The 17,639-nt window shown below is 40.4% G+C and overlaps 1 protein-coding gene across 1 annotated transcript in view; it reads left to right on the forward strand.

The window, feature by feature from the left end:
• The window catches only part of Rbm28 (RNA binding motif protein 28), a 31,296-nt gene extending 21,627 nt beyond the window's left edge, over window positions 1–9,669 (forward strand). Inside the window, exons 14-19 of the mRNA XM_003475167.5 lie at window positions 106–264; window positions 3,234–3,383; window positions 3,756–3,830; window positions 5,975–6,231; window positions 6,839–6,938; window positions 9,134–9,669. Coding sequence (XP_003475215.1) covers window positions 106–264; window positions 3,234–3,383; window positions 3,756–3,830; window positions 5,975–6,231; window positions 6,839–6,938; window positions 9,134–9,268 — 876 coding nt within the window. The 3' untranslated portion in view covers window positions 9,269–9,669. The remainder of the gene's footprint in view (window positions 1–105; window positions 265–3,233; window positions 3,384–3,755; window positions 3,831–5,974; window positions 6,232–6,838; window positions 6,939–9,133) is intronic.
• The last annotated feature ends 7,970 nt before the right edge of the window (window positions 9,670–17,639 follow it).

Below are 17,639 nucleotides of genomic sequence, written 5' to 3' on the forward strand. Positions count from 1 at the left end.
TTTTATAGGATGGATGGAATGGTCTTTCCTTTTAGAGGATTATGAACCTGTCTTTTTAAAGATGGATTAAACTATTAACAATTTTTTGGTTTTAAATTTTTTCAGTTTGAGCTACTGAAGCATCAGAAACTTAAGGACCAGAATATCTTTGTCTCCCAGACCAGGCTTTGCCTGCATAATCTTCCAAAGGCTGTGGATGACAAACAGCTCAGAAAGCTGCTGCTGAATGCCACTAGAGGGGAGAAGGGAGTGCGCATCAAAGAGGTAAGCATTGCCTGTCCATTCAGAACTTTGGTTCTCCTAGGTTAGACTGAGTGTTTGTTTTACTTCTTTGGTGCCAGCTTGTCAACAGATTCTCTTCTGGATGTGTTGTCTGTATGCAAGGCTAAGTTAGGCAGTTTTCTTGGTTTTGTTTTTTTCTTCTTAGAACTGTTTTGCATCTGACCAGATTACAGCAGAATGTGAGAAAGTATGATAAAAGTATAATAAAAAAAGTATAATAAAAAAGTTAATTTAACAAGTATTTATTTTGGGGTTTTTCTTTTCTTTTCTTTTTTCGGTACCAAGAATCAAACTCAGGATCTTGTGTTTGCCAGGCAGGTACTCTGTCACTGAGCTATATCCCTGGCCTCTGTTTTGGTTTTTTGAGACAGGGTCTTACTATGTAGTTCAGACCAGCCTTATATTTGCAGCAGTCGTCCTGCCTCAGCTTCCTGAGCATTGAGATCACAAGCCTGTGCCACCACACCCAGCTAACATGTATTACAGTAGATGCTGTAATGTGATTGCAGAGACCATACGAGCATTTTTTTCCCAAGGCCATTTTCTTTCAAAGAGAAAAAAGAAAAAAAAAATTGCAAAACACATCAGTCATGGGGCAACAATGGTACATACATGGCACATTGTCATCCCCAGATCATTTACCCAGGGCACAAGACATCTGCATTCAACGGTCTGAACAATACTAGCACAAATCTTTCTCTTCAGTGAACTCAGGGAAATCTGTAGTATAACTATCCTAACTATATCCATATACATATGTTTCTTTCAACTTCTCACACTAATGAGAAAATACAATATTTATACATGTATGTCTGATTTGTTTCACTTATGAATATGGTCTCAGTTTGCTTCCATTTACCTATAAAAATCTCCAGGTTATCCTTTGTGGCTGAGTAGTACTCCATTGTATAAAATTACCATATTTTTTTCATCCCTTCCTCAGTCGATAGACATTTAGGTTGTTTCCAAGATCTAGCTATTACAGATTGTGCTGCTATAAACATGGGTGCACATGTATCACTGTGGTATGATGTGTTTAATTCTTGGGAAGATACCCAGAAGGGGACTAGCTGGATTGAATGGGAACTATAGTCCTAGTTTTTTTAGAAATCTCTACGCTGATTTCCACAGTGGTTGCACCAGGCTACACTCCCACCAACAATGGAGAAGGGTTTTTTTTCCCCACAGCCCATCCAGCATTTGTTATTGCTTGATTTCTTGATAATAGTCATTCTTTCTTTTTTTAAATTTTTTTTTATTTTAATTTTTTTCCAAATCAAGAGAAAGAAGAAAAAAAAATTAAATTTCAAAACACATCCATCATGGAGCAGCACTGTATGTGACACATTTTCATCCCCAGATCATTCACCCAGGGCACCAGGCATCTGTCTTCAGTTGTCCAAATAATACCAGCACAAATCTTTCTCTTCAGTGAACTCAGAAAAATCTGTAGTATAACTATCTTAACTATTCTTTATATTCATATACACATATATATATATGTTGTTTCCTTCAGCTTTTCACAGGAATGAGGCAACATGATACATGTGTCTTATTTATTTCACTTAGGAGTATGGTTCCAAGTTGTTATCTAGTTACTATAAAAGTCTCCAATTTATCCTCCTTTATGGCTGAGTAGTATTCTACTGCACTAAAATACTACATCTTTTGTTCATTCATTCCTCAGTCAGTAGGCATTTAAGTTATTTTTCCAAGATCTGGCCATTACAAATTGTGCTGCTGGAAATATGAGTACACTTATATCGCTGTAGTATGATGTATTTAATTCTTTTTGGAAGATACCCAGAAGGGGAATAGCTGGGTTGAATGGAACCTCCAATCCTAGTTTTTTGAGGAACCTCCACACTGATTTCCACAGTATAACCATGTTATAGCATGTGCACATTTAAAATTTAATTGTAATTTAGAGATATTTCTGTGTGTACATTATATTGATTTTCTCTTTAGTCTTTCATTTGGTATAGCATAGTTTCTCAGCAAGACAGTGACTTAAAAACAGGCGTTCACTGTGTGTTTTTCTTGATTCCCCTGCAGTGTAGAGTAGTAGTATTGCAGGCTCGTTGTGGGTCCTGGATATAACCCAAGGGAAGCATCCAAGTCTCCCCTGTACTTGGACTTTTCCATTACACGAGAACAGCAACTCAGGGGTAATCCTATGTAAATAATCAGTTTTCTCAAAATAGCTTATGAAACCTCATTGCCCCAGTGCCTGCTATAGCCTGCTTAAGGATTTAGGGAAAAATCTGTTCAGAGAGCACCTGACACCGAGGAAAGGAAGCTGAAATTTCTTGTATTTTTGAGGCTGCATGTTAGGGCAGCTTTTTCCTATGCTTGAAATGTTTTTCTCAGTTACAACCATGAGGCCTCTTCCCTTCTTTATTAGTTTCCTTCCTGGGGGCTTTCTTCAGGAATGAGAGCTATGGACAATTGTCTACTCAGTGAGGATTTGTTATGTAACTGAGAGCCCTGTACCTCTTAGTTTGTATGTATTGTGAACAATTAGCTATCAGGAATTTTCCTCAGGAAGTCTTCTTGTATTTATGTGCTTATGTGTAGGTCTGTGTTGATGTCTATGAATTCTTAAGAAGCATCTAATTTGGTTTGTGCTCTCAGTAGGTGTATTTAAATTAGATGGAATTATTCCAGCATATTTGATTGTTATGATGGCATAAGTGAAGATTCTGTTTATATAAACTGATTTCCTTTTCCTCCATCCCTTTTCTTTTTTCCTTTTTCTTTCTTTCTTTTTTTTGGTCCCAAGATATTGGAGATCAAATCTAGTACTTTATATATGCTAGGCAAGTGCTGTACCACTGAGCCACACCCCCCAGCCCATCAGACAATTTCTTATTGACTGTGTTAAAGTTCTTCATGTCAGGCAAGGCTGCTTATTTTGTAATTACTGTGTCTTTTTCTAATTCTACTTACAGTGTCGAGTGATGCGAGACCTTAAAGGAGTTCATGGGAACATGAAGGGGCAGTCCCTGGGCTACGCCTTTGCTGAGTTCCAGGAGCACGCGCATGCCCTGAGAGCCCTCCGCCACATCAACAACAATCCAGACATCTTTGGGCCTCTTAAGGTTAGTGTTACCCCTGGGATGACCTGGTCTGAGGGCAGCTGCAGAAGGCGTGTCTTGTCTGTACCCTGTTTCCTCTGATGTGGGAGTGGTGGGAACAAGTAATAAGTGGGCAAGCGGGGAGGGAATGAGTGGCAGTTGCAGGTGCTAAGATGATTGGTTACAAGGAGCTCCTCACTGGGTAGGCTGTTTGTTGAACTGGCACTTTACCTTAAAGTAGAGGAAGTGAGCAGCAGCCTCTGTTTTGCAGAAGGAGGTTTGGGAGTGGGGGACAATCAGCTTCTTGTGCTTAAAGTCTAAATTCCTGAGGCCTGGGTTCAGTCCCCCTAGTGGGTGGGGAAGTAATAAATAATATTTTATCTTCCTCTGACACAGAGACCAATAGTGGAGTTCTCTTTGGAAGATCGAAGGAAACTTAAAATGAAGGAAATGAGGATCCAGCGCAGCCTGGTACAAAACTTAAATTTGTCTTTTATTTTTTTTAAGGGCATAATTAAACTTTAATTTTGTTTAGTTTGTGATGCTGCCCCCTTAGAATAGTTCTCTGTCCATTTAGGCTATTTCACCCTTTACTCCTGGTAAACTAGGACTTTCCAGGCCATCTTCTCCTTGCTGGCCCATCGTGTGTTAGGACAGAGGAGAAGCACATTAGTTTCCATACAGTGTTTTGTGTGAGCCGTTGTGAACCTAATGGCTGAGGTGAAGGTTTTATGCCATCTAATGGTTTTAGCTGTCCAGGTTTCTTTTTTCTTCTTTGAAAGATCTAGAAATGTGATACCTGGTGCTTTTAGTCCTGTTTCTTTCTTTCTTTCTTTCTTTTTTTTTTAAATTTTTATGTTTTAGTACTGTTTCTAATCTTGTGTGGTAGAGAGGGAATAGTGGGGACTTTAGAAACAGGCATACTTGTGTTCAAACCCTGATTCTGTATCTTTTTTGCTACATGCTCCTTGGCAAATTACTTCTTGAGCCCGTTTCTAAAATAGTTTAACAACATCTGCCTCACTTAACTGATGAGGATTACACAGTTGTTATCACTTACATTGCTACCTGTTCAGCACAGTGTCATTACTCATTCTCTTACCCATCCTCCCCTAGAACATATAGAACCAGTTTATTATGCATTCTCTAACTGCTGTAGCTCTCATCAGTTTCACACCTTAACTTGCCTATATACTGAACATTTGTAGTCTTTGTAGCCGAGGACATAACCAATGAATGGGTGATTTTGGTGATTAATATAGTGACTCTGGGTTAGAGAACCTGTTCAGATCAACATTTTATCTCATCTAATAACACCTGTCTCTTTCCTTTAGCTATTGCTTCAGGTGACCTGCATTATTTATTGCCTATATCCTTGCATGTACTATGCTTTCTGTGTAAAAATGTCCCTTTTCCCTGACTCAGAAAGATACTTCTCACTTTTCATATTCAGGTCAGATGAGTCTCTTACAAGTAGCCTTCTCCCACCTCTCAGATAAGTAATTTCTTGGATTTTTATTTCTTTAGTTTACTTTACTGAATACATCTCTTTTCTCCACCAGGCCACTTTATTTTATATCTGTTTCCTTAGAAACAGTCTGGCACTTAATAGGTGTATAGTAAGTGTTGGTTGTGTCAGTGTACCTATCTAGATCTGTAAGATGAGAGGGTAAAGTAATAGATACTTATTTAACATTAATTTCTTTTGAACCTTCTTGCTCTTTTAGTGCAGATAAATATAAAATTCTTTTATACATTTTTGTTTGAAATCACAGCATCTTTTCGTACTTATCATTTATTCTTTCTCTAATGCTTTTCCTTGCCTTATCTGAGTTTTTTACTTACATCATTTTCCTTCTCTCTGAAGAAATTAGTTCAGCATTTTTTCCAAAGTACGTCTGGTAACATGTTCCCTTGATTATTTGAGAAGGTCTTTATTTCTCCTTCACTTTTGAAAGATAATTTTTTTGGATACAGAATTCTGGGCTGATTTTTTCCCCCCACAACTTTAAATATCTCAGTCCCTCTTGCTCTGTGATTTCTGAAGAGAAATGAATATAATCTTACCCTTGTTTCTGTATATGGAAGATACTCCCCTGACTTCTTTGAAGGTATTTGTTTTTGATATTCTATAATTTGACTCTGACATGTCCATGTGTAGATTTTTTGGTGTTTATCTTTTTGTTTTTGTCTCAGCTCCTCGTCCTATAGTTTAGCATTATCATTGAGTTTGAAAAAAACTTTTTAGACTTTTTAGCCTTTATTACTTCATTTTTTCTGGTGGTTGCTTTCTTTCCTTTCCTGGTATTTCCCTTCCATGTGTGTTATATCTTTGTTGTCCCTCATTCCTGCCTTTTGAGTCTTAGGTGAATGCTGTACTCTACTTGTGAATTATGGAAAGGAGAATGGTTATTTGTGTCCCCTGCCCAGTAACCGTCACAGCGGCAAGGCTTCTGGGCTGCGTGTAGTTCCAGTTCCAGTTCTACTTTTCTGTAGTCGCCACCTATATGAGGGAAGAATTTTTCACCAAACTCACATTAAGCTCCTCCTCTGGTGAGTTTTTACAGCAAACATACCTCATCCAAAAGCCAAATAGCGATTTCTGTTTTATGCAGCAAAAAATGAAAATGAAGCCTGGAACCAGTGAGCCTCAAAAGCAGAAGAAAGAGCCTGTAAAGGAGAAGCAACAGAAGGCAGCTCAAAATCACACACAGGATCAAAGTGAGACCCCCCCAGCGCAGAAGGGGAAGGTGGGCTCCACCCCGTGGGCAGGGTTCCAGACCAAGGCTGAAGTAGAGCAGGTGGAGCTGCCTGATGGAAAGAAAAGAAGAAAGGTCCTGGCGCTTCCCTCTCACCGAGGCCCCAAAATTAGGTGAGATGCAGCAGGGCGGCACAGAACGGGTGACTTGTAAGCTCTTTGTTTTTATGTAGCTCTTTTCATCTTGTGGCATTCTTTTGGATATAAGATGCTTAGTGATATGCCAGGCCCACTTGGGGAGGAGGTGTTAACACATAAGACTCTACACCAGCAGAGATGTTACTCTTGGATCAAATGGTGGAGAGCCACGGAGGAGCCATCTAGGGCAGGCTTTGAAGCCATTTTTCTCTTTTGAAAAGCTTCTTCCTGTCCAGATGGCCAATTTTGTCTGCTGAGACCACATAACTTGAGGCTCAGCTGTAATTTGTGTTTGAGACAACAAATTTAGTGTTGCGTACAAAAATGAATCTTTATGAAATATTTGTTACGGTAATGAAAGTTTTCATGATTTATGTAAAGTTTTAAGCAGAAACAGAAACCCCAGCAAGTACGCAATGTAGAATAGTCTGTTGCAGGATCCCATTTTAGAGTGACTTAACTTATCTGGGCTTAGAAAGAACGATGAAAAAAAGAAAGAAAGAAAGAAAGAGAAAATGAATTTATCTCTTGGGCTGAGAGAACTCAGAAGGAGTTAGGATGACATTTGGCCATCTTATTGTAGGTTGCGAGATAAAGGCAAAGTGAAGTCTCTCCCTCCTAAGAAGCCGAAGGCCCAGATAAAGCAGTGGAAGCAAGAGAAACAGCAGCCTTCATCCAAGCAGGTGAGTTCTGCAGGGCACATGGCTATGGTATGTGGAGGCTTTGCTGTGTGGCAATTGACAGAACTGTGAGGCTTCTTGGGTTACAGCTATGTACTTTTGAGGGGATGTTAGGGAAGTCATAAAAATGGAAAGGGAAGTAAAATTAACCTCTATATCTATCACTTCGCTTCAGTAGTTCTATTTTCCATGCCTGCTTTTTCCTCACTAGGGTAAATGAAAGAAAACCTCACTTCCTATGTAAATATGCCTCAAGAGATGGACTGTGTAAAAAAACTGTAGATTGTGTCTCTAGTTGGTCAGGACACACACACATGCACATTGTGTCATTATCATATCTACTGAAATGAGTAAAAACCCTTTATATCATCTAACACATAGCCCACATTGAAATTCTCCTAGTTGCCTCCAAATGTTTTTTTATACTTGGTTAATACCAGGTAGAATCTGAAGTACTTTTTTTAAAAATCCATTTTATTTCAAGGAGAAAAACAAAACAAACTAAAACAAAAGAAAAAGAAACTGAAACAAAAGTTCAAAACATGTCAGTCAGGGCAACAGTGGTACATACATCGTTCATTGTCATCCTCAAATCATTCACCCAGAGCACAAGACATCTACATTCAGTTTTCTGAACAACATGAGCACAAATCTTTCTCTTCAGTGAACTCAGAGAAATCAGAGGTATAACTACCTTAATTAGTTTATGTACACATATATACATACGCCATTTCATTCAACTTCTCACACTAATGAAATAATATGATATTTACACATATGTGACTTGATTTATTTCACTAATAAGTATAGTCTCAAGTTGCATCCATTTACCTATAAAAGTCTCTGAAGTCTGCACTTAAACGTGTGCTTTATTTTTCTTAAATTTTTATTATTATGTACTTATCTACTCTTACACCTTTTTATTTCCTTGTACCCTTTTTTTTTTTTTTAAAGCCAGTCAAATTTAGCAGTGGGGGGGTGGTATACCAACTTTAGTGACACTAATGTTAATAAGTTCTAATAACCCACTGCCATCGGACCAGCCGTATCCTTTTTTTTTGAGACAGAGTCTTTTTTATAGTTCAGGTTGGCCTCAAACTCAAAGTGATCTTCCTACCTCAGCTTCCTGAGTAGTTTTAACAACTAATGAGTAATATAATTTTTAAAACTAATGAGTAATTTGTTTTTTGTATTCACGACCTTGAGCTTGCAAAGCAGGTGCTTATGCCGCTGAGCTAAATCCCCAACCTGAGTAATGTTATTTTAAACCATTATTTCATATGGGTTGCAGAATGATGATTTTCTAATTCAGGCAATTATTTTTAAATATTTTAATAGAATTCTAGAAAGAAGAATCTTGGTTACCACCATTTATATGGAAATGCTTGCTTTTTTCCTTTCTGCATCAAGTTTCCAAAGTAATTGCCCTACCAATGACTGAAATTCTTTAGTATTATGAAGTCTTGAGTTTTATATACTCAATATGTCTTAATCAATTGTAGTCATTTTTGTTTTGGTTTTAGGCTATCACAAGCCTCTTTAGGTTGGCTCCTGTTCTGATGTGACCTTATTGTTCTGGGCAGTGTTCTTGCTTTCTAGTACAGGATGTCCCAGACTGATCTTATGTGCTTTTTCTAAAGTGGAGGCATTAGCTATTTTTCTAGGGTCTTATTCCTTTTAGTGGAAAATACTTAGTCCTATGTTCTTAACAATTTGAGATCAAACTTTATTTTTTCTTCTCTAGTCTCTCTCCTTTAAGAGTGAAAGAAGCATCAACTTTGCATCCTATTCAAGAATCTCTCTTGGAAATTTGTGACTTTGTATACTATATTCTAGGACCTATCTCTGAAATTCCATAAAATGGTAGTATTCTTCATGAGGGTAGAGGCAGGTGAGGATGTCCAGATCCTGAGTCATGAAGAGGTTGAAGTGAGCATTTGGGAGCTAGAGTTGAAGAGGCCATGAAATACCCACCCAGCACTTTGGTTGAGTCCTGCAGCCATGCAGTCTTGGTCTGATCCCAACCATTGGGTGATTCTGTTTGAGCTCTTCTCTGCAAGGATCTCTGTGAAAGCCCATCTCTTCTGATGGACATGGTATCTGTACTTACTTATTTTCTGTGTTGGGTGGCCTGAAGGTAAGGTGCTATTTAGGGTTTGAAAATAATTATCTTCTACCTCTTTTCTTTTCCTCTTTAGGTTCTTAGGAAAAAGGCTAAGGGAAACAAGACAGAAGCTCACTTCAACCAGCTGGTCGAACAATATAAGCAAAAACTGTTGGGACCTTCTAAAGGTGCACCTCTTGCAAAGAGGAGCAAATGGTTTGATAGTTGATGCAGCTGTAGCCTGGGTGAGAAGATGGGTATGCACTTTCTGGGGAAGCTCAGAACTTGTCCACCTTTCATGTCTTTCCTGAGGGAAGGAAGATTCCTGGAGAGCCTGCTGTTGGAAGACTTTCTTGGCTTTGCACTTCTGAACTGTGGTCCCCATCTAATGTGGTTAGTCACAAATACCCTAGAAAAGTCATGATGCTTCTTGCATATTGTCTATATTACTGTGTGAAGTTGCGTCTATGGTTATTACCCCATTTTTTAAATCTCTGATTCTCAAATGGAAAAAATTGTAAAAAGCATTCTCGAGTACTGAATTTTTAAGAGGTATATTTTGTTAGGTACCGCCTAAATGAGATACTGTGTGGCTTTTTGAATAACAGAGTGGATCTTATTTCTAATGTATGTAAATTTGTTATTATTTGGGATGTTTTGAACATTCCTGACTAATTCAGTTATTTGGTCCTGTATACTCTAGGAGTTGCTTAAGTAAGAACAGAGAAAAATGTGTACTGACCTACTCTGTCTGCAGGTGGGGCACACTGAGTTAGCAGTTGAGGATAATAGGCCTGGCGCAGAGCAGCACTTCCTGAGTATCTGCCACATGAGAGGGGAGTGGCTGGTAGTTGACTAGATCGGTTTGCAGTGGTACAGATGCCTGCCTGCCCAGTGATGTCTGCATTTCTCTCATGCAGCACTTCTTCCTGGGGCCTGAGAAGTAATGGATATGGGAAACAGCAGAGCACACGAAATCCAGGCTTTGGTCTAGGTGCCATTCTGTGGATTCTCTTGGGTCTTAGTTTCCTTATCCACAGAATAAGCAGTATAAACATTGTTTCCTAGCTCTAAGATCTTCTAAGCTCATTCTTGTCCATATTCAAATTCTTTATCTTTTCTGAAGAAAACTGGGTAGGAGGTGAATATTAGGGAGTCAAAGTCCACAAGGATCCTGCTGACATGAAGAATGGGCAGAGTTTGAAAGATGAAAATTACTGGGGACAAACACAAATACCTAGCTGCACACCTTTGGAGGGAAAGTTGGAGTCATTGAATTCCCATTACAAAGCAGCATTCTAGTGTATGGGGCTTTCAGGCTGTCTCAGTAGACATTTGAAATCTTGAGTGAGGTGCTGTACTCTCTGCTGGTCAGCACCTGCAAGACAAGTGCAGTGACCAAAATACCAGTGAACTGGTCATAGGCAAGTGAAAATTTGTTATTTTCACTGTTCTCTCTGCTTCTACGAGCGTTTGAAAATTTCCATCAGAAACATTTTTTTAAAAAAGTTAGATGAGTAGCTGAAGGAAAACGTATGGGCCTGCCTTGGAATGGAATTCATTGGCTGCAGAATCCAGAAGGGGACTCGAGAGTCCAGAAGGGTGTGTGGAGACAGATTCCACAGGGAATCAGTGTGGTTTAGAATGAGGAAAAGCTGTTTAATGTAGTTGTCAGAGAAGTATAAGCCCTTTTCTGTGATGATACCGGTGTAGGTGGTCTCCAGTGCCACAGAATTATGCCAGAGGAGATGGTCAGGTTTGGTTCGGTCATTAATGTTTGGTCCCAAGATGACCGGAAGACATGCCTCATGTTTCACCTTAGTTCTTGAGGTCCCTTTCTGGAGACTGTATGGCTGTCCTTATCTGTGCAGTATCCTTCATACGCTCCATCCTCATTATCTGTGCTTCTTGAGATAGTGTTAGCACCAGTAGTTGCTTATCTCACTTTGACTAGAATCTCAAAAGCACTTGTGCTGGTCTCCAGCACAAGCATCTCTTCTACCTTGTCTTTACCCACTGTCTTCTCCATTAACTCTTGGGCTCACAGGCCTGCCTTCAGTTCTCTTGACTCTGATACCACAGATCCTTTGTGTCTGTTCCTGGACATAGAGGTTCTGGAGAGCTTTCCTCTGGATGTTTGTATATCTTAGGTCTTCACTGAGCTGTCACTTTCTTCTAGAGCACATGCTTAACTTTTGAAGCAGAGCTTTTTTCTTTTTCTTTTGCCTCCCTTCTGTCCAACTGCTTATGAATTTTAATACTGTTTGTTTTCTTTCTAGCACTAATCACTGTCTGAGATCATTTGTCTCCCCAGGTAAAATACCTGCTTTGGAGAGAGGTTTTTTCCTTGTTTGCTTCTATGGAAACAGGACCTACTACTGAGCTGTCACCTAGTAGGTATGGAATACATATTTATTGATTGAAAAAAATAGGAGAGCAAGAACCAGTACTCAATAGACAGGAGAAAATGTTGGGAGTATAGCCCAGAGTGCTTAATTCCTCCCAGTGCTACATGGAGCCATTGCTGAATTAGAGATTGGGACTGTTTCATGGCAGTGTCTCGGGAAATGTGGATTCTTCAAAATGCCCTTGATTGGTTTGGAATGGATGAAGGAAAGGCCATGGAAATATTTAGACCTTTTGGAGAGATCAAAGGACAAGTGCCATCTCTAGGATCATTATATTATTTAGGGTTTACTAGAGGAGCAGATTTTTTTTTTTTTAAGTCAGGGACTCACTGTAGTTCAGGCTGTCCTTGAACTCACTGTGTAGCCCAGGCTGGAATTGAATTTGTGATAATCCTTTTGCCTCAGCCTCTCAAGTACTGGGATTACTGGCATCTGCCACTATGCCCAGTGATGAACAGATTTAATATAAAATGTATATGTGGGGCTTTTGTTGTTGTTGTTGTTGTTTATCTGAAACAGGGTCTCACTCACTTTATAACCCAGGCTGGCCTCAAACTTGCATGATCCTCCTGCCTCTGCCTCCCAAGTGCTGGGATTACATAAGAGTACCACTATGCCCAGTAAAAAATGCGTGTGTGGTTATGTAAAGGATTTACAAGGTAGGTATACAATGGCCACCTGCAGTATCAGGAGTGAAAGAATGCAGATGACCACCTGTGTGTTGGAGAGTCCAAACTTCAGTCAGGTGAAGGCCTGGAGCTCACTGCAGAGTCAGCGCAGGTCTGTTGGAAGGCTAAAAGAAGTGGAGATGATGTCCAAAGGTAGTGGTAAAGACTAGAGCTCCTTTAAACAAGTAAAGGGCGGGAGAAAAAAGAAAAAAAGGGAAGGCTTGTTTCTCTTCATTCTGCCCAGGCTGTCACACACACACACACACACACACACACACACACACACACACACTCTCTCTCTCTCTCTCTCTCTCTCTCTCTCTCTCTCTCTCTCCTTCCTTACACACTCTCTCTCTCTCCCTCTCTCTCTCTCTTTCTCTCTCTCTCTCTCTCTCTCTCTCCTTCCTTACTTACAGCCCTCATGTTAGTTATCTGCAGAACACCCAGAGTGTTACTAATTGCTAGACACTTCTTACCCAACTCAGGTCGACATGAGATGGTGAGACTAGAAGTTTCAAATATTCTTACAAGAGCCTAGCAACTCATCTCTCCTCATTGTGGGAGGAAGAAGGTTCTTTGTTAAGGGTGTCACTATGGCTACAACTTGCTTATGAGTTGATCTGTTTGCACTTGGCCAACTCTATGTCTGCTTACTACTTTTTCACTAGTATTCAAATCCATAAGATTTGAAAATATATCTTAATATTTAAAATAGAATTGGTGTTCTTTCAAAGAGTTATTACTAGATTCTCTTAGGTCCAGATATTTCTTCTTACAGCTGTAGCAACCCAGTGTCTTAAAACACCAGCCAGTTACTTGGAAAATTATTATTGCAGTTTTTAAAAAGAGTAATATGAAGATGAACCACTACTTTCTCAACAGCCAGACTCCATATATGGTATTCTCCTTTGGGACACCTTCCCATGGGTTCATTGGGCAACTCATTAAACCCTTGCCTTGGAGTATTACTGCCATGAGAGTGTGCTCACTTCTATCATATTGTACTTTAAAACCTGATGTTTCAGGAGATGGGGGTTTTCTGAATTAACATAAAAGTTGAGTTTCAGACTACTGAGTTAACAACAACAGGAAACATTTTTGTTAATGACAAAGACTGATGACCATCCATCAAAATAATCACGTTTCAGTTGTATTTTTGTTTGCTTAATAGTCGCTTGACTCAGCAATAAGACTTCTAAAGATTTAAGATAGTGTGCAGCTGTTTGTTTGCCTTGGTGATTTTTTTCTCTTATGAGTACTGGGGATTGAACCCAGAGCCTGCCCTGAGCTCTATGCCCCATCCTTTGTATTTTTTTATTTTGAAACAAGGTCTCAACTAAGTTACCTAGGCTGGGCTCAAACTTTTAATCTTCCTGCTTCAGCCTTCAGAGTAGCTGGAAGTAACAGATGTGTGCCACCATGCCTGGCTAATGATGAGTTACTGAGGAGGGTGAAGGACATCCCACTCATCTGCTGCAGTGATCTCTCCCCTAATCTGCCCTTATTTTATTGTATCTACTTTCTCTTTTTCTCAGGCTCATGCCTCTTACTAAGTGGTTTACCAATGTCAGTGTCTCTCAGATTCTACTCCATTTTTCTTCTCATCTGCACTGTTGTCTAAGCCTCAATCTACCAGCAACTCTCCTCAGATGTTGCTTAATCTGTTTTATAGCCAAAGTTCCTCCCATTACTGTCCCCCTGCCACCCAAGGGATTCCATTCATTATGCACAGAGTTGGACGGCAAAAGTTGAATGCAGGAAACTCCAGATGTAAGAAACTGACTCCAACATTCCCCTCTCAGCCTACTTCCCAGCTATCCCTTCTTTTCCTCTGATGCTTCACTATTGCATGTAGTTTTCAGCAAAAAGAGACTCAGACACCATGCTTTGGTGACATTGTTCCTTTGGATGCTACTACAGGAAACATGCTGTCTTTGTAATCTGGCCTGTGGTGGGGAAGACCTTATCATAGTACTTGGCAGCTGGGATGGAGGAAGAGGTCCAGGATGTGTTTTTTGTTTTTGTTTTTTTTGAGACAAGGTTTCATTATGCAGTGCAGGCTGGCCTTAAACTCACTTTGTAGTCCAGGCTGGTCTCGAATTTGCAGCAATCCTCCTGCCTCAGCCTCTTGAGTACTGGGTTTACAGATGTGTGCCACCATACCTGGCCTCCTGTGGTATTGGTATTTTTAATAGAGGGTGAGATTAAGGTATCCCTTTCTTTATTTCTTTTTTTTTTTTTCTTTTTTCTTTTCTTTTTTTTTTTTTTTTGGTCTTTTTTGAGATAAGAGTCTGGCAGTGTAGTTCAGGCTGGCCTTGCACTCACTTTGTAACCCAGGCTACTCTTGAACTTGCAGTGATTCTCCTGCCTCAGCCTTTTGAGTGCTGGGATTACAGGTATGCACCACTATGCCTGGCTAAGGTGTACCTTTCTAATAGGAATCTATAGGTGTGTGTGTGTGTGTGTGTATCTTTTTTTTTTTTTTGAGACAGAGTCTTGCTCTGTAGCCCAGACTGACCTTGAACTCACAGCAGTCTTTCTACTTCAGCCTCCTGAGTATTGGGATTACAGGCATCTACCACCACACCTGGCAGGATAATATATATGTTTTTTGTGGGGTTTTTTTGTACCAGGAATTGACCTTGCACCTGTCAGGCTTGCGAGGCAGGTGCTGTGCCACTATATCTCTGGCCTAGGAAAGTATATTTTTAAAAGCATCTGGGCTGAGGATTTAGCTCACTGGCAGAAGTACTTGCCTGGCAAGCCTGAGGTCATGAAGTCATGAATTCAATCCCCATTCCCCCACCAAAAAAAGCACCTGACAAACATTTCTCTTCCAGCATAATCAGAGTCATTAATTATGAGGCTGTCCAACCATCAAGAGTAGCACCACTTGGCAACAGGCTTTGAGAAGAAAAGTTGGTTTATGTTATTTCAGAGGTGGGTAGTATCACAAATAAAATGAACAACTCTTGTGGGCACAGTGTTTTGACCCCTTCCATGCCAATACTGCCCACTTAAAAGTCTAAAAATGGCCTCTCTCACCAAATGAGCAAGAGGAAAAGCCCTCAGGGCTGGCCAGCACTCCTGGAAATGCATATCCCACCTTTCTCAGGGTAGCAGCTGAGAGGTACAGTTAGAGCATCAGATCCTTTAACCTGGATGGTGCCTTCAGTCCTGACCCTGCCAACAGGATGGAAACTTGTGATGCTTCCTGTCAGAAGACAAGTTAGGGGGCTGGGGATTTAGCTCAGCGCCATAAGCGCCTGCCTTGCAAGTACGCAGTCATGAGTTGGATCCCTGGTACCAATAAAAAAAAAAAAAAAAAAAAAGGCAAGTTAGCCCTGAACCATCTTACCCATCCGGCACTGGCCAGCCGCCCATACCCACTCAACACCTGAGTGACTGCTGAATCCAGGAGTGACCAGACATTTCTTCATAGTCTGATTGTGTTAAGTCATGGTTGGATTGCAACTACAGACCGGTTCCCTGCAGATATGAGTTGGCAACTAAACTAACCCACAAAAGCATTCTGAAAAATGGATTATATGGAATTATAAAGACTGTTGTACATTTTATTTGTGAATTATGTGCTGCACATTTTTTAGTCGATAAGGCTTATAGTAAACTTACATATACACATACACGGACATTGTTTTCCCTCCAAGTTCTCATTTTCAGCATTTACTAGCACATCACTGCCGTAAACCATTTTTGTCTCCTGTGCACATGGCTCTGGGAGTGCCAAGTCCACTGCATTGAGAATCCTCACTTTTTTTTTTTTGTGGTGCTGGGAATTGAACTCAGATCCTCACACTTGCCAGGCAGGCACTTACGCTGCTGAGCTATAACCTTGGCAAGGATCTCTACTGTTTTAGTTGCTCAAATATGGTTGTTTCTAACCTTCCACCTTTCTTTTCTTTTGTGTGGTATTGACAGTCAGACCCAAGGTCTGTGTATATTAGGCAAGCACTATGACCACTCAAGCCCCACCCTCTTCCTGTAGCCCAGGCTTGACCTCAGACTCTTGGTGATCCCTTTTTTTTTTTTTTTTTTTTTTTTTGTCGTTTTGAGACAGGGTTTCATTGTGCAGTTCAGGCTGGCCTTGAGCTCACTTTGTAGCTCAGGCTAGTCTCAAACTTGCAACAATCCTTCTGCTTCAGCCTCCCAAGTACTGAAATTATAGGTATGCGCCACCGTACCCTGGCTGTCTTGGTGATCCTTCTGCCTCAGCCTCTTGAATGCTCAGATTACAAGCATGTGCCATCATGCCTGGCCTGCTGACTTTTTCTTAACCTTTGCCTCAAGACTGTTTCGTTGAACTTGGGATATAGCTTGGTGGTTACAGTACTTGGCTAGCATATATGAGGCCCTGGATTCCATCCCTGTTACTGTAATGGAGTAGGTGTTTGGTTGCTTATGGATAAATCTTTGTCAGTCCTAGAAGCCTGGCATCAGGCCTTGGCCTTTCCTTCATAGTTAGCCTCTGCATTTTCATGAGTATTCAGAGGATAGTTACTTCTGCCAGGTAAAATAATAACCTGTGGAGACCTGGTCGTGTTTTCTTACAGGTTCCTCTGAAGTGATGAGTGTTGTGGGAAGTTCAGACCACATAGGCTTTGATGTGGGAAGGTACTTTTAGCCAGAATGGGTTTAGAGCCCCTTTCAAACCACACCTTGGGACAGCTGCTTGTGAGTGGGGCTTGGTGCAATCTTAGGTTGGTGCCTGCTATAACTGGTGCAGGAAAAGAGCCAGTTCTACAGAGTTGTCATCGTGATGTATGCTGAGCTTGAACATTGCTCCTGCTAAATGAAGACTGCCCAGTCAGAGCTGCCTGGTTTAAACCCTTTGCATTTGTCCTGTCTTGGTGAGCTTCCTATCAAGCTTCACAAATGTCACTGGGGGCAAGTGTGACTTCCTTGCATTATGGCAAGTGAGAAAGGATTTGGGAAATCCAGATCCTTTTCAGAGTTCCTCTGCTGTCTGAGATTGAACCAGAGCATGGCTGCCACCTGGCCCATAGTGCCATCTTCAGGGGCAATTTAAGTAATTATCTGTGGTATCTGAGAGCACTTTGCTTTGGTACACTAAATTTTTTCTCTTTTTTTAGACAAGGTCTTGCTATGCAGTTCAGGCTGGACTTGGGCTCACTTTATAGCCCTGGCTGGTTCCAAACTTGCAGTGCTCTTCCTGTTTCAGCCTCCTAAGTGCTGGGGTTACGGGAGTGTGTCACCATGCCTAGCTACTAAATATTTTTAGGGTTAAAAAAATTTTCTTTTTTCAAGATAAGTGGTAATAAAGGGAAGGGCATTTTCATTCTCATAATTTTGGATGATGATGCCTTTAAAACTTGCTTGGTGTAATTTATAGAACACAGTTTTTATGACAAATTACTGATTTAAAAATTAAGCCCTTTGCTTGGTCTAACACCCCCCCCCCACACACACAAACACACCAATACCATCAGGACAAAAATAACCAGTCACTTTTATTTTTGAGATTTTTTTTTTCTCCTGTGTTACC

This window comes from Cavia porcellus, unplaced genomic scaffold, assembly GCF_034190915.1.
Source record: "Cavia porcellus strain 051 isolate PalLab524CR breed Dunkin Hartley unplaced genomic scaffold, mCavPor4.1 scaffold_2, whole genome shotgun sequence".
NCBI lineage: Eukaryota > Metazoa > Chordata > Mammalia > Rodentia > Caviidae > Cavia > Cavia porcellus.